Source organism: Branchiostoma lanceolatum, chromosome 17 (assembly GCF_035083965.1).
Source record: "Branchiostoma lanceolatum isolate klBraLanc5 chromosome 17, klBraLanc5.hap2, whole genome shotgun sequence".
Taxonomy (NCBI): Eukaryota; Metazoa; Chordata; class Leptocardii; order Amphioxiformes; family Branchiostomatidae; genus Branchiostoma; species Branchiostoma lanceolatum.
The window spans coordinates 11,904,390-11,925,737 of record NC_089738.1 but is presented as its reverse complement, the minus strand read 5'-3'; the positions used below and the strand labels follow the sequence as shown (position 1 = coordinate 11,925,737).

The 21,348-nt window shown below is 41.3% G+C and overlaps 2 protein-coding genes across 3 annotated transcripts; both read left to right on the top strand.

The window, feature by feature from the left end:
* The first annotated feature begins 1,185 nt into the window (after positions 1 to 1,185).
* Positions 1,186 to 9,662, top strand: LOC136423044 (uncharacterized). Of its 2 annotated transcripts, none has more exons than XM_066411044.1 (5): positions 1,186 to 1,317; positions 7,331 to 7,481; positions 7,980 to 8,111; positions 8,301 to 8,411; positions 9,138 to 9,662. In XM_066411044.1, the coding sequence occupies exons 2-5, from the start codon at positions 7,335 to 7,337 to the stop codon at positions 9,177 to 9,179; spliced, it is 432 nt and encodes a 143-aa protein (XP_066267141.1). In that variant the 5' UTR covers positions 1,186 to 1,317; positions 7,331 to 7,334; the 3' UTR covers positions 9,180 to 9,662. The 2 variants fall into 2 exon arrangements, with proteins under 2 accessions (XP_066267141.1, XP_066267140.1); XM_066411043.1 differs by lacking the exon at positions 1,186 to 1,317 and adding an exon at positions 6,725 to 6,972.
* Positions 9,663 to 10,446: 784 nt separating this feature from the next.
* LOC136423034 (methylcrotonoyl-CoA carboxylase subunit alpha, mitochondrial-like) lies at positions 10,447 to 21,040 on the top strand. Its single transcript, XM_066411026.1, has 18 exons — positions 10,447 to 10,569; positions 10,909 to 10,955; positions 11,314 to 11,459; positions 11,981 to 12,076; positions 12,630 to 12,751; positions 13,214 to 13,361; positions 13,866 to 13,987; positions 14,772 to 14,883; positions 15,352 to 15,433; positions 16,220 to 16,347; positions 16,764 to 16,947; positions 17,365 to 17,474; positions 17,934 to 18,150; positions 18,627 to 18,713; positions 19,163 to 19,212; positions 19,367 to 19,504; positions 19,897 to 20,082; positions 20,490 to 21,040. The coding sequence occupies exons 1-18, from the start codon at positions 10,511 to 10,513 to the stop codon at positions 20,622 to 20,624; spliced, it is 2,169 nt and encodes a 722-aa protein (XP_066267123.1). The 5' UTR covers positions 10,447 to 10,510; the 3' UTR covers positions 20,625 to 21,040.
* The last annotated feature ends 308 nt before the right edge of the window (positions 21,041 to 21,348 follow it).

The following is a 21,348-nucleotide window of genomic DNA, read 5'->3' as shown; positions in this document are numbered from 1 at the left end:
AAAAAAGAGTAGGGGCATCCCCGGGTGTGCGATTGTCCAACTCCTTCGAGTTGTATCAGCTGACGAAACTTTGTATGTCACCCCGTAAGGGGCGGTGTAACCGGTGAAGTTGCGTAAGCACGTAGACTGATAATGATGATGAACATTCAAATGTATATAAAATGCAACTGTTCATCACTAGTGACAATTGCAATGTTTGTTTTGCTTTAACTATAATGAAAATGAAGCAGTTGTAACTCCTAGCACTCATGACATGTATCAAATAAATATATGATGGAATGATAAATGGTTTATTGTGAGTTCCTACAATTGCACAGCCTAATAGCTAATCGTATTGATGTAATAATATATTTCAAAATAGTGATTGATATAGATCTAATCACTCGAACACAGTATTGAAGTGTGTTGCTTCGTGTGAGTTTGAGCCGCGTGGTTGAGTGTACTCGTGTGGTAGGGTGTGCGTGTGCGTGTGTGTGTGTGCGTGCGTGCGTGTGTGTGTGTGTGTGTGTGTTTGTGTGTGCGTGTGTGTGTGTGCGTGTGTGTGTGTGTGCGTGTGTGCGTGTGTGTGTGTGTGTGTGCGTGTGTGTGTGTGTGCGCGTGTGTGTGTGCGTGTGCGTGTGTGTGTGTGCGTGTGTGTGCGTGTGTGTGCGTGTGTGTGTGTGTGCGTGTGTGTGTGTGTGTGTGCGTGTGTGTGCGTGTGTGTGTGTGTGTGCGTGTGTGTGTGTGTGTGTGTGTGTGTGTGCAGTGTGTGTGTGTGTGTGTGTGTGTGTGTGTGTGTGTGTGTGTGTGTGCGTGTGTGTGTGTATGTAAATGGGTGCGTATATGGCCTATGGGTGGTTGGTTTTGGGTGGGTGGGCGTTTGGGTGAGATGAAATAGCTTTCTCATTATCCTTATGAAAATGTCTACACCAACACTTATGTGACTAGTTCTCGTCGAAAAATGTCCCAAATATCACATAAGGACGGCAAACGAAACGTTAGAGGTTTCCATGTGTCGTCTTTCTTTTCATCCAAAAGTTGTCATAGCCATTTTTCATTCGTCCTCCATGTGAACCTATAACCGTAGGCGGTACACCACCCATCGATTTGTCAACTGTCTGTAACAACTACAGAACTGGTCAAACCCGTTTTGATTGATACGAGGTCAACTCTCGGCCAATCAAAAGTTCTTTTGTTTGATTAGCTGTCCAATTAGCTGTACACTTTCCAGAAGACAACCGCGGTCGGGCCCGTTTCAGTGGTCATTTGCCCAGACCTGTTTAGTGGCGTCTGCCCAACTTTGCAACACTCCGGCACATTTCTGCATACTGTAGAACGGTAGGTCACTTTTCCACCTTCCCTGGGTACTTGTTATTAGCACTGTTCACTGATACCGTGGTTATCAACTATGGAAAATAAAACGTAAGACTTACGCTTTAGCTGTGTATATAAATGTGTATACATGTAATTACCTTCGCCGAGAAGGTTATGCAGAGGGTAGCGTTTGTAGTGGCACAGGATAAGTCGAGAATGCCTGGATGGATTGTCTTGGTATTTGGTATGTTGGTAGGTTTTGATGAGACCTGAAAACGATTAGATTTTGGACCCCCTAGCGGCTTCTTATGGTACTGCAGCTGAGCTTCGTGTTTTGATATCTCGTGTTCTGGACATGCTATGGAACTTATTTTTGAGTGGTAGATAGATCTTTGGACAGAGACTAAGTTGTGTGGGTTTGGGCCCCCTAGCGGCTTTTTTGGAACTGCAGGAGCAGGTTTTGTGTCTGACTTTGAAAGGGAATAACTCAAGAAGGGCTTGATGCATGGTAATGATTTTTGGTAAGTAGATAGCTTGAGTGAAGATGTACATGAGTAGATACTTATTATGCAAATCAGTACCTAAATTGCATAATTAATGAGGAAAGTTTATACATCCACCAAATTCCATGATAGGACTCTGAAACATGTGACATATGTAACTGAGGAAGAGAGAAATATTAATTGATATGAACTATGCAAATGAAGACCTCATTTGCATAATTAATAAGAAAATACTATAACAAGATGGCCTTGATGGATGGTAATGATTTTTGGTAGGTAGATAGCTTGTGTGATGTATTATTGGACGATAATTATGCAAATCAGATTCTAATTTGCATAATCAATGAGGCAACTTTAAAAATCCGCTTTGTTCCATGATATGACTGTTCAAATTGTAACTGAGGAAGAGAGGAATGTTGATAGATAGAAAATATGCAAATGTGGGCCTAATCTGCATACTTAATGAAAAACTTCTGTAGTTCCACACTGGCAAATGACAGCAATTTCATACATTTAATAATTTGTGGCATCGGGAAGTTATGTGAATGTGAACATCGTTGAATCAAATTAGGCTAATAAGGGCCTCATTTGAATCATGGATGATAAATATTAGCATAAACTTCTTTGTTAAGCTCATAATTTGTTAAGCTCATACTTTGGACATGTTGTATTTTAAGACAATCAACTGGTATGATTTACAATTGATGAGAAACACTCCTAATATGTCAGTCATAAAGGTTAAAATCATTTGGCGAAGGTATGAGGTCGTGGAACTCTAGTTGTGTGTGTGTGTCTTTTCTTTCATTTTCTGGTGCCAACCAAAAAACATACTAACACGGGCAAATGTTTATGGTTAGATTTATCAATTTGTCGAATTTTGGTTACGATTTTGATGATGTTTGATGATAGTAACTGTGAGACTTCTAGTGCTGTCTGTACATAGCCTCTGTCTTCCCTGTCACGACCAGTAAAAATATAGGTCTTCAGTGAGCTAAACTGGTTCAAGATCACTTTGACATTCGTATTACGATTGTTTTACGACAGGGAGGACATTCCTGGGCAGTCGTGCATGTGTCGGACAAAATAATTCAATGTCTTTTGGCCGGGAAAGGTTGCCGTAGATCTTTGATGGTTCTGTCATAGTAGCCTCGATGAAAAGTCTACGACAGAAAGAACCGTTCGATGAATTGTTGACTTTAACACCAACTGGTTACCGCAAATCCTCAACGAGAGACCCTTTGTAAGATCCATAGGCTACCATAACGTTAGACCCAATGTCTGAAACAGTCTACCACCAGACACACACTCTCTGGCTTCCTTTAAGAGACTCTTACCATAACTGAAATAACCAGAGCGAATGTGGACACGAATTATCTCGCTGCCGTGTATCTTTGTGATACCATGTAAGGGCACCACTTTATGTTTATGTACTTATTAGGACTTTAATCATGTAATCTGTATTTTTGTTATATTCTATCTGACCCTCACCTTGTCCCACATGACCTCGATGAAAAGCGGCCTACAGGTCGATTAGAGCTTCCCGTCAACAAAGAAAGGTTTAAACATAGTACAGATGGAACAATAGCACTTCTATTTCACAAAGTCCCACGTATATGTTCAATCGACTAAACGCTAGTTAACTTTAATACTGGGTCCATAGGACAGGGCAATGAAGGCGCCAGTTTTCCTTTTTCGTTATATCATCTGTATCTACATGTGTATACAGTCGGTATTACCGCCCTTCGGCGCAACACGCCAGCTTCGTAGGCGCGCGGGACGGCAGCAGCTGGTTATATTGCACCGAACGACCTGTCACACCCAACCTTTGCACATTTAGCTGTAAGCGTGTCTAAAGCTATCTAATGAGGATGCTCATACAGCATTTGGTGGCAACGAGTTCTACTCTACGCTACTAGTATTAGAGAGTATAGAATAGTTGGTGGAACCAAGGACCTCCTTGGTGGAACGCATGGCTGAACCATAATTGTAGGGTGATTAAAATGCCACCTCGGGCACTTGGTTTGTTTGCACGCAAGGTTTTGTTCTCTACACACGCAAAACAATGATAAGTCGATGAACAGATAATATAGACATCACAATTCTACATTCAAAAAGTATCTGTGTTCTAGAAATTGGCCAAACGTATTATCATATGTTTGTTTGTTTGTTTGTTTGTTTGAAGCTTGTTTATTCGTGCGAAGCTCAAAGCGGTCTGCATGTCACTTTTCATTGAGGTCACAAAGGAGGCCAATATATCATTGTTGGAGAACAGCTGCCACTCTCTGTTTTCTCAAGGATGTCCTTGGTTATGTGTTTTTGCGTTACCATGTATGTGTATGGATACCACTCTATCCATACCCTCACCAGTATACCTTAGATAGTATATATATACCTTCGGCAAGGGTCATACAAAATATTACAAAGATACATATCCTATGATCAAAATCCCGTTAAATCTATTTACTGTCATATAAATATATATCATATATATACTGTCGAAGGTATACTGGCGAAGGTATAGAGTAAAATCCATATACATATACATGTTAACGGAAAAACACATAACCAACAACGTCAAGAATGATATATCAGCCTGATTTACACACAAGTTTTCGAAGTTTACTCGCGGGAATGTGTGTGAGGAGCTTTGGGCTGCTTAAGTGGAGTTTTCCCGCTGGAAAACGCTACTTGAGTGGCCTAGGGTTGTCCATGCACAGTCCTGAGTCGACTCCAAGTCGACTAAAAAACGCCTGTAAATCCAGTCAGTATTGCCTCGTAGACACCTGTACTACGCTCCAATTAACCCAGCATTGTTGTACAAATAAAGTAATGATCACAGTTTCATGCAAGTATCTTAATTGTCATACCGAACATTATGAAGACAGTTACTTCTGTGCTTCAGACACGGCGGCGATATGAAACCTTTGTCTTGTAAAACTCTCGCTTCGGCCTGATTTGATGGACAAAAAAGATACCTTGGGGCAAAATCTAGAAGCTCCTTTGAATAATCCCAAGAGCCTTAGGGCGCAACACCTGTCATTGTATCATGTATCTAAAGACAAATCAATCATTTGGACTCCCAATCATTAGCCCAAAAAAAATCATGTTTGATACTTAACTCGGTCTGATTTGATGGACAATATAGTTACCTGCGGGCTACCTATAGTTGACGCGATATTTTATCGTCGTGGCCCATAAACTACCGCGTCAAACTACTTCCGGGTACCAAAGATATCCCGGCGGCGGAAAGAGTCTTCTTTCTGACTTCCAGGTTACCTGCGGTCAAACCTAGCTTCTTTGGTTAACCCAAAATCCCTTGGGAGACTAAAACTGTCATTGTATTGTTAGGACTCCCTAGGCCAAAGAAAATGAATGTTGCGTTTACCGAAAAAAGCCTGAAAAGTAGGGTCGGTAGGAATGGATTCTCTAATCATTTTCTTTCTTTTAGATTCATAGGCTTCATACGTGATCCCGCATATACAGTTTAACACTGTAAAACTGAAATGCATTAGACAACTGATATTTTCAACATCATGTTGTAATCATAAAGAAATACATGCACAAGTGCATCAATAAACTGAAGTTAATAATGTTTATGACACCGATTGTGTATTACAACATACATGTCAGATCGGGTAACCCAGGGGATGTCATCCATATAATCAAATCAACATGGCCTAACCGCTACTACATGGACTGAGCTTTGTTTCAGACCTGTTTTGTTTCTTAAAACCCTTTTTTCATGTTGTGGAATCGATGAAATTATGATCCTTCGATCCCTATACACTTATAATGTGTCCTATAGGGGCCGACTTGTCCCAGGTGCCGAGTTGTCTGAGAGTCCATTCTTTCTCTAGGCCCTTTAATTAACCCAGATATACATTATGTTTGATGAGTGATGATTACATCTGTATGCAATACTGGCATGTCACCTCGCCAGTTCTGTACATAGTCAATAGTGCGGACTGCGTTTTGAAACTGGTAACGTTAGCTATAGATTTTCCCTTAGAGTTCACTCAAACCATGGCGCATTCCAGTTACCGTGGGTAAGTGTTGTTGTTGTTCACCTTGTAGTGCACATTATTAAGATCAGCAAGTTTCCTTGTTGTTTCTGTAGAAGGGTATATCTTTACAGAGAGGGGTTGATAACCCTTCCTATTTTAACGTGCTCGAAACACCTCATCGAACACGGGACCCCAGTCCACGACCCTTCCGAAAGACGAGTGCAGCCATAACCGAGATGAACTGTCCCAGGATTTGAACCGGAGTCTCTACCAGTTGAGCTACAGGGACATCCCTGTTGCTCTCATTGACATAGGCCCTATGCACATATATACAGGGGACAGAGGGCTTGGCTGTTTCTGAAAAGGACTACCAACCTTGATAGTAACCTATGAATCTTGGCTACGTCAGGATCTGAACCCATCGACTTTGTCGTCCTGAATCAGATGATAGCTTAGCGGCCACTAACGTTCGGCAAAAACACACTACAACGGTAGCACCAGACATGAACAGACAACGATGCTCGGTTAACAAGGGGGTACCGATCGCGAGGGGCCGCCAGCGCTGACCAATGCCTTTGTTTCGCCTCGGACAGCTGTAAACTTGCGTACATTTACCTTCGCCAAGATCATGTTCTCTGGTGAGTGTGTCTGTGTGCGATCACGATAACTCCAAAATACCAAAGTGGATTGTCTTAATATTTGCTCTGTAGGTAGGTCTTGATAAGACCTCTGAATGATTAGATTTTGATCCCCTAGCGTCTTGTTACGTACTGCAGTAGAACTTCCAGTTTCGATACCCCATCTACAGTATTGTTGGATCACGTTGCGTTGGACTCACCCTTGCGTTGCTTATAATTCTTCGGGGACAATCAGAACAGCCGAGAGATTTGATTTATAACATCGACACTTGAAAGACTGGAAAAGGAAGCAAAACAAAGGATGCAAGACTACAAACAGCTGATGGCAAGACACTGCCACATACTGGTACAGAGCTCGAGGCGTGACATGAAGACAAAAGACCAGAGCAGAAGCAGACACAGGATAATCAACGAGCTAATTTCTCAGCGTACCCTGTGGCACACGGGCGAGATAGCGATTTTCCTTACTTCTTCTGGCAAATTGTTGGGGTCATTTGAGGAGGGGTTGCCAGTCCTTCGTATTCACACCATCATGTAATGGCCGAATTATTTCCAATTTGTCCAGAGCGCGAATACTTCGAGGCTGATTAACGACAAGTGTGTTTCAATGTATTGCATGCCCGGTGAGTAAACCGCCTCATGGCGTATCACATAGAACAAGCTGCACACGCTGGACAGATTTATTTGATATTCTCCCACCGGGAAGGACCCCGTAGCACTCTATTCGATAGCTTATAACTGTGGTGGGCTCTTTTACGTACTCGAAGTGTGGCTCTCCTCAAAACACGGGAGAGGATCACAGTGCTTGATACTGTTTCAACGATTTGGGGTGATTACTTGGAGAAATTTCCTGACTACATAATTTTCTATAATTCTCTGTTGTAATTTACAGAACTATGGCAACCCAGCTCACAACAGAGAAGATCGCCCAGTTCCAGAAAATCTTCAAAGATATCGCCGACGAAAACGGTGTCATTGGTCCGAATGAGCTCCGCGCCTGGATTCAATCAATGGGACAAGACCCGACCGACGAAGACGTTAAGGTAAGACTAAGACGTCGAAATTTGTTTTGTACACCCGTCAACGGTTTGGAAACTTATCTACGTATGCTGTCTTTTTGGCCAGCGATTCGGTGGCTCAAAGGCCTCCATCTGAGGAAATGAGACAACAAAAGTTAAACGGTGATCTCGATCCAATTTAGCTCACTGAAGAGCCAATCTTTCACTGCAACCCTTCCCAGTAGCATGCATGTCGAGTGAGCGACAACATCCGAGATTGGAGCTCTGCCAGGGCCACTAACCATTTGACTGCGCACGCTACTACGGGCAAAAAATATGATATCAAATCAAGACTATATTTTTTCTTCTTTAAGGTCTATGTTAAAAACAAACACGAACTTTCAAAGGTCATAAACAAACACAAGCTTTCAAATGTTAAAAACAAACACAAACTTTCAAATGTTAGAAAAACTACGTACTTTCAAATTCTAAAAACGGACACGAACTTTAAATCGAATATCATTCGAATTTATGATCTTCCAGGGATTGATAGACGACGCAGACCTAACTAACACCGGGAGGATCAAGTTTTACGAATTCCTTGCCCTGATGGACCAAATCATGACGTTTCAGAGGGAGGCTCGTCTACGCAAAATGTTCCACGAGTTGGATCGGGTAAGACCGGCTTTGTGTAGTTGTTTTTTTATTTGTCTATCTTATACTTGCAGCTTGCCAGTACCCTTCTTGTTCTTAATTTGAGACTTACTGAACGGGAAAGAACCGCCGAGGGCGTAGTACCAGTAAGTACTCGAAAGTCTATGTACATTTGAAGTGTCAAAAAGTGTTTTCTTGTTCCAAACCTAGGATGAGGACGGCTACATCAACGCTTCCGACTTGAGACGCGTGATGACCTGGCTGACAAAACAAGAGGCAGAGGAGATGATCCAGGAGGCAGCTCGCGATAAAGATGGCAAGGTGAGATCAGCTAGATCGGGGATCATACATGGGATCCTAGTTTGATCACACCGTGAGTATCATTTCTATTCAATTCTAATTAGTTCCATTTCACTGGAATTATCTGTTAAGTTATTTACAGTGCATAAGTATTGGATTTACAACCCTACTCTGTACCATACATTGTATACTATTTTATCCACCTGTCTCTCTATGTATTGTCACGGTATCAGGTTTCATCCTCAAACCGTCGGATTAAATTGAAACCCAATGAGAATATTTATTGTTTTCTGCGCTTAAGAGTTAGCCATAGTTCATAAGAAAATTCTTTGAACACAACCAAGTGTTTTATTCAAGCTGACGTGTCGATGACCGTCTTTCACCTTCAAGGCAATAACTGGTTCTATTTTGCACTGCAGCAAAGTGTCGTTCTAACAGATGCGGTCCCAAACGTAAAGTATTTACACATATATATAGTTCATGCGGCGTTTACAATGCGAAATAAAACCAGTCAGCATTGCCCTGAGGAAAGTGACAGACGTTCACCGAAACTTTTGCTTGAATAAAACACTTGGTTGTGTACAACAAACTGTAAGTTTTCCAGTGACTTGCCAACCTGATGAAACTATTCACGGAGTTTGCCTTTTTGAATTCCGACCACTTAACGTGCACGTTACAACTATATTGCAGCTTGAACATACAATGGCTGTACAGCCACTGACTTTGATTCCATGTCTTCCTCTAAAGGTGAGCTACCCAGAGTTCGAGAAGGTGATGGGTCCGGCTTGAGCGGACGACTACCTACCCTACATCTGCTTGGAGATATACCGATGAAGTTCTAATATGTTGACTATTGAATTATCACTGTATTCGTATCAGGGTGTCGTTTCACAAGCTGCCTCTTCCTGCCGTTTAAATAGTCAGTCAGAGCAATACTGTCATTGACTGTATTTGTAAGTTCTATTTCGCACTGCAGCTAGGTGTCGCTGCTAACAGATGCGGTCCCAAACGTTAAATAAACTGAAACCATGGACGTTTAAAATCAACTTGATTTTGAACATCCTTGCATAGACACAGTAATCGGAATACATATCGCAAATGATACATTTGCGCATTATAACAGCACAATATCATGCATATCATATATAACAGTTATGTAACTGTTCGTCACTAATGACAATGTTTGTTTTGCTTTAAGTATAATGGAAATCAAGCAGTTGTAACATCGAGTACTCATGACATGTATCAAATAAATGTATGAGGGGATAATAATGGTTTATTGTGAGTTCCTACAATTACACAGCCTAATGGCTGATATTATTGATGAATGAGTTAACGTTATATATTCATTCAAATAAAGTGATCTACACCTCCACAGAAATTAGTTTCAATCGCTACACGTCAAAAGTCCTGCAGTTGCCGGCAAGATCTGGTTCGAGTCTCTTGGGATGGTTTGTTGATTGCTTCAAACAAGGTATACATGTAGATAAAGGCAAGTTAGAGCCTTTATTTTACATGTAACGTTATAACAAACATCAATGCGAACATATATCGACTGGTCTACTAACGTTATATGTGAGCGAAGACGTTGACCAAAACAAAGTATCAATTTCACCCGCAGATACCCTTTGTTCCCTCTTTGGAAATAAATCACATAGTTTTAGGCAAAGGAGTTCACGAGAGTTTAACGTTAACATACCCAAACAAGACCGACCCACCTACCAAATATCAAGACAATCCATCCAAGCCTTCTCGAGTTATGCTGGTCTTTACATATGCTGGTCTTTACAAACATACAAACGCTACCCTCTGCATAACCTTCTCGGCGAAGGTAACTATCGTGCCTAAACGGGTCACCTGAATTTCTCGTTATTATGGCTCCTCCGAAAAACACCAAACAGATCTAACGTTAACGTCAAATGTTGGTTAACCGATCATAGAAATCTTGTACTACAAGTTGTAGTTCTTTATATGAGCCCGACATGTTCCGGCCAAGCTTTCTTCCCTACCGGCCCTTAAAAGTAACCGTACGCGTGTTCATGGATCAGCAGCGCCTCCTTGCAGGTTAGGTAGGAAAGACAGGCCGCTAAAGACACCATCATCATCAAATCGTCATCAACATGGCGGGCGTTCTGAGGTTGACCCGATGGGTCGGAGGATTTCGTGGTTCTTTACTGCCGTAAGTACAATATCTCAAACTTTAAGCGAAGTTCTGACACATCCTTGGTGTCTCCTTGATATTGGATAACATTACAAACACACGGGGTTTCGTAGGCACGACCTCTTTGGCATTTGTTGCTGGTGGGGAGGGGGGCGTTTACTTGAGTGTTTTCGATAATTGTCCTTTCCTTGTCAAATGGTACTAAGTTACTGGTAATTAGATAGAAACCTAATTAACTAACAATCCAGAGAGACAGAATGGAAATGTTGATGATTAGTAACGTTAGATACATGAACAGATAAGTTTTGAGGAGTTAAACCATCGTATTAAAGTTGTTTTCTTGTTCCTCCTGCACAGCACACAAGGCAGCCATCATGTGCAACAAGGGGCAAGGTATTCTTCAGGTTAGTAGAAAATTCATGTGAATTATAGTCTTATATCTATCACTATCTAAAGAAATCTTAATTTTCCATCATAACGCTGTTGTATATGTACATCATGAAGCAAAACATCAAGTTTTTCATTTGTATCTATATGTATCACCTTTCGGCGTAACAAACCAGATTTGCTGGCACGCGGTGCGGCGGCAGCTGGTTATATTTTTTGCACTGAACAACCTCCCTTGATGTCACACCTAACCTTTACACATCTAACTGTCCGCATTTGTAGCATGGAGTTGAGTGAATGACAGCAGCCAGGGATTCAAACCCTAACCTCCTGGTTTTGAAGTTAAGTTGCTAACATTGTGTTGTACACTTCCAGCTCCCTCCACTGTTCTGATCAACAAGATCCTGATCGCGAACCGCGGCGAGATCGCGTGCCGCGTGATGAGGACGGCCAGGAAGCTGGGCATCAGGACGGTAGCTGTGTACAGTGATGCTGACCAGGACTCCATGCATGTGGCTATGGTAAGATTCTCTCTGAGTCTGAGAAGTCCAAATAGATATACAAATCTACACAATATATTTCTTCTAGTTATGAGACGTAAAAGGGGGCCTGCATGCCCTTTTCTGTTGAGCGTGATCAGCTGTTTTTAATTCTACGAAATTCGTAGCCTGATCGCTCAAATTTTATGTAGAGGGTTATTGATCCATCCATCGTTAAGTGTTATTGGCACCTGAATTCAGTGCAAAGTGAAGCCAGCCTGCCAAATTTATTGAAACACTTGGCAGATGCCATTTTTAATTTAGCGTAGAGCACTAACGGTACCCCCTTCCCCATGCAGGACCCCAGGGAATGTTCAAACCCAGGTCATTTGTTTCCAAGACAAAAAGCCTTACAAAAAAGCAACTGAAGAAACAAAATCATGAAATCATGTTGATAGCTTTATGACTTGCTCTACTTGCAAGCAACTGCACTTTTGGTGGAAGCAGCCAGGGGGCGCAAAATGTTGTGTTGAGTTTTTATATGTGCACTGTATTTCCTACAGGCTGATGAGTCGTACAACATTGGCCCCGCCCCTTCTCAGGAGAGCTACCTCAACATGAAGAAAATCATGTCTGTGGCCAAAGACACAGGAGCACAGGTGAATATTCAAATATGGATGTACAAAATGTACAGGTATTTATTCCTTTGTAAACACTGTATGCTGAAGGTGTTTATATTTGTGACTTGTTCTATGGCTTTAAATTGTACCACTCTCTTAATCTCTAAGCTGATCTAAGTGTCCCGCTCATTCTTGAAGATGACAAACCATTACAGAGTACTAAGTGTTGCAACAACAGTCGTAAAATACAGAATGAGCCGGATCCTTACATCTGCTTGGAGATTACTAATCTTTTTGCCTTTGGGACATTTTTGTAATGTGGGGAATACTAGAGAGAAGGTCTAAGTCACATTAATGTTCAAGTAATAGAGTGTCTTACTTCTTGAAAACCAGCTATCAAAAAGTAGAGCCAAGCCATGTTTCTAGTGCTGTACAGGTAAAGGCATTATTGAGCCACAAGTTACAACATTGAAAAAGTAACAAAAGTATCTACTAGTAATTAAACATTAGCTACAAGAAAATAGAGACATTGTCAAACTTAGTTCTTAGACTTTGAAAAAAATGATAGTAACTTTTTTCCATCCCTTCCTAGGCCATTCATCCAGGTTATGGCTTCTTATCAGAAAACACAGAATTTGCAGACTTGTGTCAACAAGAGGGTGTCATCTTCATAGGACCCCCGTCTTCAGCTATCAGAGACATGGGGATAAAAAGGTAACATTTTCATTATGAAATAGTGAGATGTTCTGATGGTGTGCTATTTTATCATGCCATGATTAAAACAAACAAACAAACAAACAGAATACAATATATTGTAAGTTCTTTTTTGCATCAAGAGGGAAAAAGAGATTTTTGCAGTGTTTTAAGTTCGCAGTTGAAACAATCCTAGTTGTACAGTAGTAATATTCATTACAAACATATATTTGTAGTACCATCATGCGATTTATCATACCTCTGATAGGCTTCATTTAGGATAGAAGCCAGGAATTTTGCCCTCCCTGACATCGAAAAAGATACCCTGAATCTTTTTGCTAATGTAGTTACTGTAGTACTCTAATAACGCTTATCAATTTAGATTTGGAGAGACTCAATACTTTATTATTTAGTACCAGAATTGCTAATCACTACACCATGTTGATGCATTGTTGTTGAAATCTACCACTTTTCTCCCTCAAGTACTTCAAAGCACATCATGTCTGCTGCCGGGGTGCCAATCATTGAGGGTTACCATGGTGAGGACCAATCAGTGGAGAGATTGAAGGCTGAGGCAGAGAAGATTGGTTACCCAGTGATGGTGAAGGCTGTGAGAGGGGGAGGAGGGAAGGTGGGTGGTTATTTCGTACCAATTCCATGTCAATAACACACCTGGTACTTAACAACTACCTGTAATCCAGAGTCAGAAACTAAATTTACAGATTCTAAGACTATTAGACATCTGAAAATCTGCAATCTAACAAAAGATACAGTTTATGCACATGTTAGCATGTAACAGTTGTATACGTACATGTTTTAAGACAGAGATAACAATATTATAATGTAGAGAACAGCATGGCCGTTAAGCTTAAGGATGGGGACGTAAAGCTGACGGTCCCCTCTAGCTTCAGGCTAAAGCCACAGGTGTCAAACCTGTAACATAAGAGAACAACAAACTATGAAGAATAGTAGGGGTGACCCTGTGTGCTTTCCTATAAATGCGAGCAGTAGCAAAGCCACATTTGACTACTGGCTATCAAAAAAGCAATATGCTTCATCTCAGTCAGATGTCAGACACTTTAGATTTATCTATTTCCCTTTAACTACAGTTTGCACATTCTGTCTTCTCTAACAGGGCATGAGGATAGTGATGACCGAGGCAGAGTTTGAGGCTCAGCTGGAGTCAGCCAAGAGAGAAGCTCTGAAGTCCTTCAACGATGAAATCATGCTGGTGGAGAAATTTGTGGACACTCCAAGGTAAAAGTATTGATTTCTGACTCTTTACAACTTACTATGGGGATATCCTTATAGCTCAACTGGTAGCAGCCTCACAGTTGAGCTCCTGTTTCAAATTAGTTGGTAACTGGGAGACCCCGGTTCAATCCTAGGAAGGGCATTTTGTCTTTCGGAAGGGACGTAAAAAAGGATGTTATGTGTTCAAGAAGGTGCCTTGTGTTGAAAGGGAAGGGCTAGCAACCCCTCCCTGTGAGAATATACCCTGCTAGGCACTATTAGTGTCTGAATGAACACATACTAGAGGTTCTGCTAGAAATACTTCCTGTCTGCTCTAAACTGATGCAAACAGTTTCACCACCAGTGTATGAGATATTCTCTCTACGAGAGGATCTACAACCCCACCTTGAACAGGAAGGGAGTACCCCGCGTAGAACTCTCGGGTACCTGGGACTCCACCCTCCCCCCACCCAAAGGACAATAACTTTTCCTATGGTGTTATCTTACCATAGGAACCTTCCTAACTTTTTTTACATTACAATGCGTTGTCTTACCATAGGAACCTTCCTAACCTATTTTACATTACAATGTCGCATATTAATTATGCATGACTGTGTGATTTGCCATGTAAAAACCTTTTTTTCTAGTCATTGTATATAAGTGCTGGTTAGTTCTGCTAGTTCACTTTAGTGATGCTGAAGAAGAGTGATGGATGTCACTCGAAACGTCCGGAAATAAATCTCCGAATATTTATCCAGTTGTAGAGTTTGAATTTCTCCTTATATATTCTCTCTATTGTGTACCACAGACACGTGGAGGTCCAAGTGTTTGGAGACCAGCATGGTAACGTGGTGTACCTGTTTGAGAGAGACTGCAGCGTGCAGAGGAGACACCAGAAAATCATTGAGGAAGCCCCAGCTGTGAGTATAGTTTACAAAAAGCAAACAAACAAACAAACAACATTGTCCAGAAATAAATGTTTGCATAATCTCCAAGCAGATGTTGGGGTAGGAAATCATAGTTTTCTGACTGGTCTGGCTCCTCTGACAGCCACTATAGAAAAGCGCATCCAGTCAGAAAAATTATGATTCTCTACCCTAACATCTGCTTGGAGATATTGTCAGCTTTTTAGTATCCAGGTGTTGCAGTTCTTTAGAAAAGATGTTATGATGTTGCTTCTTTTGTTCCTTTTTTAGGAGAGCCATACCTTGAACATATTTAAGAACACACCATACTTACCAGGAAAAGTAGGGTAGATCCTTAGTAGATACTTAGATAGACTGATATTCCTCAATGAGCAATTGCTCAAGCCAAGAAGGCATGGAGAAGGTCGGGATACAGGAACTGTTACAGAATGGAACTGATTCCAACATGTGTTTGTGTTGCAGCCTGGATTGACAGAAGAAGTGAGAAGAAGACTGGGCGAGGCAGCGGTCCGAGCAGCCAAGGCTGTCAACTATGTTGGAGCAGGTAAGGACTGACTTGGTTAAGTAATAATACCCGGTAATGGTAGATAAAGTGTGAGGCAAGGTTTAAGCAAACAACAGGGCTTAACGTCCCGTCCCCTATTAGATTTCATGTTAAAAAGTTATCCAGTAAGAGAGCCAACAGATTTGTTTAGGACAAATACAAGTCCACAAGTCTACAATAGCTAATAGAGAAACCGTAGCCTACCACCTCTGTCAAAAAGTAGATATGCAAAACAATGATGGACATGCAGCCACTCTTTTATTGCCATACAATCATTAGTTGAACTGCTATTTGTGACGGACAGTTAGGATCGGTCTGTTATCCCATAGCCCCACCCACCTCAATCAAAACACAGAAATGCAAATATTTGACAAACATGCAGCCACCGTCTTATTGGTTGAACTGCTAATTGCCAGGCTATCATTGGCTAAACTGCCAATTGTGATAGACAGTCAGGATCAGTCTATAGGATTCATCATGTTTGAAAGCTGGTAAAATACATCACTATCATCATCCATTGGTTTCTGCATCTGCAGTCGTGGAAACGTCCTGCAGCTACATTCAGTCTTTCTTCATCTTCCTCCACTGCGTCTTGCATCTTGCGAGCTCCCTTAGTTCCCGGAACTTGTTTTCTGTTGTAGGAGGGCCTCACCCTCTGTACTTCAGATCTCTTTTCAGCATGCTGAGTAGATTGAAACAGTGTCTTTCTTTTTGTGCTTTGTATCTGTGGAAATGTGATATTAAAAATGCCAGGGGTTTGGTAAAAGATAAGAACTGTGATTACAGGCACTGTGGAGTTCATCATGGACAAGGACCAGAACTTCTTCTTTATGGAGATGAACACCCGCCTGCAGGTGGAACATCCCGTCACAGAGATGGTCACGCACACCGACCTGGTGGAGTGGCAGATTAAGGTACGAAAAACTAACTTTTTTTAGTGAATGTAGGATATTTTTCCTCACATATTTTCCAATTATGTTGTGCTGAATGCATCTTCTCTGCCAAAATCTAGGTAGAAATAGCTGTACAATTGTTATTCAAGTCATAATCAACTATATAGCAACAATTTATGATGATAGACACGTATACCTATTTCCAGTGTTTGACAACACTTACATGACTGCAGCGTGCACTTCTTGCCTTTCAAAGCAGATTGAAATTGAGCACTCTAATGCAAATTCAGGACTTTACGAATATGCGTTTCCAATGTACTACAATTTCAACCGCAAACTCGTAACACGACAAAAGTCTCCTTTTCCCCTCTACCATGAAATTAAGTCTACGCAACACTAAGTGCTTTTACAGTATAGAATTACTAAAAAATCTTCAGGCAGCGGCAGGCGAGCCCCTACCTGTCACTCAGGAGGAGATCCGGCTGACGGGCCACGCCTTCGAGGCCAGGATCTACGCCGAGGACCCCGCCAACAACTTCATGCCCGGGGCGGGGCCGCTTGTTCACCTGGCAACCCCCGCCGCAGACGACACAGTCAGAATAGAGACAGGAGTCCGAGCAGGTACGAGATTTGTCCGAGACACTCTCCAATTGTCGACATCCAAAGCTGTCATACTTGTTGTTGATTTCTCTACAGAATGGAAAGTGTGTGTGCTGTCTCACAGTGCCACCTATCAACTCAAAACAAAACTGCATGCTAATCAAGTATGGTAGAGTTATCATTGAAGTGAATTAACATGAGACAAAGTACAGAGTCTCAGAGGGATTAAAAAGTGTGTGCACTGTTTCACCCATCAGCTCACAATGAAACTGCATCCTATTCAAGAATGGTAGTGGATCCATTTGAGAAAGGGCCTGTGCGGCCCCAACCGAGATGTCCTGTCCAGGATTTGAACCGGGGTCTCCCAGTTAGTAACTAATTGGATCCATTTGAGAAAACCTTCAAATATGACAATTTCTGTTTTATTCTCCTGTCCAGGGGATGAAGTGTCCATACATTATGACCCCATGATTGCCAAGCTGGTGGTTTGGGGACCAGACAGGCCCGCAGCTCTGAACAAGCTTAAACACTGCCTCACACAGTATAATGTAAGTGTATATAGCTTCCTTTGCTTACTGTCTTTGGAATCTCTGATCTGTATAGCCAATATAGTATAACTGAGTCTTGTGTCTTTTTTGAATCAGAAATGATCCTCTGTATTTATATACCGTTGACATAAACTTTTTGTAAGATTGCATCACTTTACTTGTGTGTGAAACATTATTTTGATACTGGTCAAGCTGGTCTCTCTGTACATTTTCAACACATGTATGCTGGTATAAAACTGACTAACTCTCAGTGTCAACCCCTCTCCCACTAGAACTGCTTATGCTGTCATTCTTTCTAATCTCTTCTTGTACATATACAATTTGTAAAGCCTTCATAGGGTTAAATAGATTTAATTTGTTTCTTACAGTACAAGAATTCAGATTGTTACCCTATGCTATGCTCCATTGCTTAACTCAAGATTCTTTTATCTTTATATTTTTCAATTTTTGTTTTTCCAGATTGTAGGCCTGGCAAACAATGTGACGTTCCTGAGTCAGCTGTCTTCGCACTCGGAGTTTGCAGCAGGGAACGTCCACACAGGGTTCATCGACCTCCACGAGTCACAGCTGTTCCCTGAGAGACAGCCCCTCCCCCACGAGCTGCTGTGTCAGGCGGCTCTCGCTCTACTACTTATGGAGGAGAACCAGATGAGGCTGTCTTCTGTGATGTCTCAAGGTTTGAAGATTTTCATGTTAAATGAATGAATGAATGAATGAATGAATGAATGAACAGAACAAAACAAACAAACATACAAATGAACGAACAAACAAAAGAATAAACAAACGAATGAATGATATGGCAAGCAAGTATACTTTGTTATTGTCTTTTCTTCCTGCATGCACCTACATGTATAGACAGTTTAGTTTTCCAAATATTTTTGTCATCATAACAATCATGACGACAGGCACACTCTTCCAAAGTTGAAGTCCTCCCCACATCTTTGGGTATATAGGATGGTGCCCATCTCTATTTCTCTAGTCTACTGGTAGTGATGTGTGTTCAGCTACTAGCACCATACTCTATCTCACACCTGCTAGGTGCTGAGTGCTAAACAGGGAAAGCAGCATGTACTATTTTGTAATCTTTTGTATGATGACAATGTTCCAAAGGACATTTTCGATTACTTAACAAAATTTTGTATTTCATTTCAGATCCGTTTTCTCCGTTTGCCAATGCCACTGGGAGGAGACTAAACCACACTTTTACACGGAAGGTTGCTCTCAACGATGGAGAGAACAGTAAGCAGATTTTTCTTTTTAGCTCAGTTCAGACCCTTGTAACGCCTAGTGGCGCACAGGGCAGCACGTTTCCTTGCTGTTTCAGTAGCAGGGTATATTATTACAGGGAGGGGTTGCTAGTCCTTCACCTTTAACATGCTCGAGGTATCTCCTCGAACACAGCGCCCCATTTTACATGTCTCTTCCAAAAGACGGATGCAGCCCCAACCAAGATTTGCTGCTCAGGATTGAACTAGGGTCTCCCAGTTACCAACTAATTGGAATCAGGAGCTCTACTGTTAGGCTGCTACCAGTTGAGCTCGCTAAAGGGACATTCCTGATTTTTCTTTTAATCAGTTAAAATGATAATTATTTTGAAAAGAAAATTTTTTAAACCTTTGGCACGTGTAACATGTTGATCATATCATTTTATGATGCTAACTTGTACCCTTCTTTTTTTTCTTTTGCAGAAGTCCAGATTCACATATCCTATGGTGGAGAGGACACATACAATATGCAGGTTTGTATATCATATTTGTGTGAAATTGTGTCACTGCTAACTCAGCAAGAAGGATGGAATACAGGCTGGTAAGCCAGAGTTGGTGCTTGATACATACATTAATTTGTAGAGTAATAATTATTGTTCTTTTCCTGAATGTCTCCACTCTCCTCAGATTGCAGGTCATTCCTATGAAGTCTCAGGTTTCCTCCACTCAGGAGGGAGTATGGAGGAGCTGAGATGTACCATCGATGGTTCCAGGTCCACAGCCAGAATCGCTCTTCATGGAAATTCTCTTCACGTCTTCTCAATGGTGAGAACTGCTGTGGTTTGAGCTTTCCTGACTGTTCATTTATTTAACTCATAAAAAAGAGCTAGGGTAATTTCTCCAGGACGTTAAACCTGTGTATACTGTTATGAATTGTACCGCATCTTCTTGCAGTACATACAAGTAGTGAGAGATAAGCTTCTTGTACATGCTGTAAATTTTTTAATATTTGTGGTGGTTTTATTTTTGTGGCTTTCACAGTCCCTCTCCACTGCAAAAATATATGAATACCGGTTTATCTATTTTTGTTCTACAGTATTGTTTCAAACTTAAAATGCCACTAGAATCTCCTACCGCAGAATTGAATCCCTGCAAAAATGAATGAACTTACAGTGATCTACAAATAGATTGACAAAGCTTATTCTCTCTCCCCCTAGGATGGTCCACGTGAGGTCCAGCTCCCCACACCAAAGTACGTCGAGAAGCTGCGGGGGAGGGGGGCAGGGTCGACAGGGGGGGCGGTGGCTCCCATGCCTGGGGTCATCGAGAAAGTGTACGTCAACGACGGGGACACCGTGGAGAAGGGGGATCCACTCATGGTCATGATCGCCATGAAAATGGAGGTACGGACATCTTGAAAGTCACATGTGCTGAATCATGGCTAGTCTTGATCACTCAACTTACTTTTGAATTCAAAGATGGATGACTCTGTCTGGTAGCCCCAAATTAGTTACAGTGTTCAAGAGTATAATATCAAAACTTAGCTCATTGGAGACATATCTACATTTGTATATATGCTTATTTGGGAACAGACATTGTCTTATTTTTGGTACTTTATCACACAAAGGGCTAACAGTGACTTCACGTTTCTTGTAAATATTGATATACATCATTTACCCTTGCCCATCTGTTGACATCTGTGAGTTTTTGTGATTTAGAATATTTGGAAGGCAATTGTTTGCTGTGCTTGAGCTACAAATTTATCTGATACATATACATATTTATAAAGATTTTTTCCTCTCCTTTTCAGCATGTTATTAAGGCCCCTGAAGCCGGTGTCCTGGAGAGGGTACTGTTCAAAGAGGGGGACAAAGTGGACAAGGGGTCGGAACTAGTTGTTTACCATCAGGAACAAGAGGACAGCAATGGGGAAGAGGCGTTATAGTCAAATCTATCTACCATAGCAACTACAGGGACTTGAAAAAAAATGGTCACATTACACTGTTGGGTCACTGGAAAATATAAGGGATCATCAAATAGTGGCCGTATTGGCCAGGTGGTCCTTGATAAGAGGTGGTCATTAGAACAGGTTTGACTGTAATACAGTTTAAGATGTTTGTCAAAAGCACAGAAATTTTACAGTAGAACTAAACTTGTATTTCTGAATCTTGGTACCTACAACAAGTAGAGTTCCAAGCATATTTTATGTATGATAACTGTCAGTTAAATTATTTTGAATACTATACTAGAGTGCACTTGACAGTGAACAATGCAGCCGATCATGTTTGACTACAAGATTGTACATGTAACATTTCCATTCAATGTAGGAATCTTCAATAAACACTTGTCTGCTGAAACATATTAATTTGTAATTTCTTTGTAGTCGCTATTTCATGTGCATTCATTTGGCCGGTTATAGTGAAGTTGGTTGTCTTGTGATTGGAAATCCTTCTCCTCGATCACAAGGTGTGGGCTTGAATCTTTGGCAAATGGTCAGTGTGTGTAGTATCCAAAATTCAATTTTTGCAGTTAGAATCTGTCCATCACAATTAGCAGTTCAACCAATGCAGTGGCTGCATGTCCGTCAAATATTTCAATTTTTGTGTTACTTTTTATGTTACATTTCTACGATTTGATGGAGGTGGGCAGGGCTATGGGATTGGTCTATT

What these genes read in the sequence shown, in the direction of transcription:
- LOC136423044 (XM_066411043.1), top strand. Translation starts at nt 6,740, where the DNA reads ATGCAAGACTACAAACAGCTGATGGCAAGACACTGCCACATACTGGTA. An exon ending in CTTCGTATTCACACCATCAT is followed by an intron (nt 6,973 to 7,330) that starts GTAATGGCCGAA and finishes TGTAATTTACAG; the next exon opens with AACTATGGCAACCCAGCTCA. An exon ending in CGACCGACGAAGACGTTAAG is followed by an intron (nt 7,482 to 7,979) that starts GTAAGACTAAGA and finishes ATGATCTTCCAG; the next exon opens with GGATTGATAGACGACGCAGA.
- LOC136423034 (XM_066411026.1), top strand. Translation starts at nt 10,511, where the DNA reads ATGGCGGGCGTTCTGAGGTTGACCCGATGGGTCGGAGGATTTCGTGGT. An exon ending in AGGACACATACAATATGCAG is followed by an intron (nt 19,213 to 19,366) that starts GTTTGTATATCA and finishes CACTCTCCTCAG; the next exon opens with ATTGCAGGTCATTCCTATGA. An exon ending in CTCTTCACGTCTTCTCAATG is followed by an intron (nt 19,505 to 19,896) that starts GTGAGAACTGCT and finishes CTCTCCCCCTAG; the next exon opens with GATGGTCCACGTGAGGTCCA.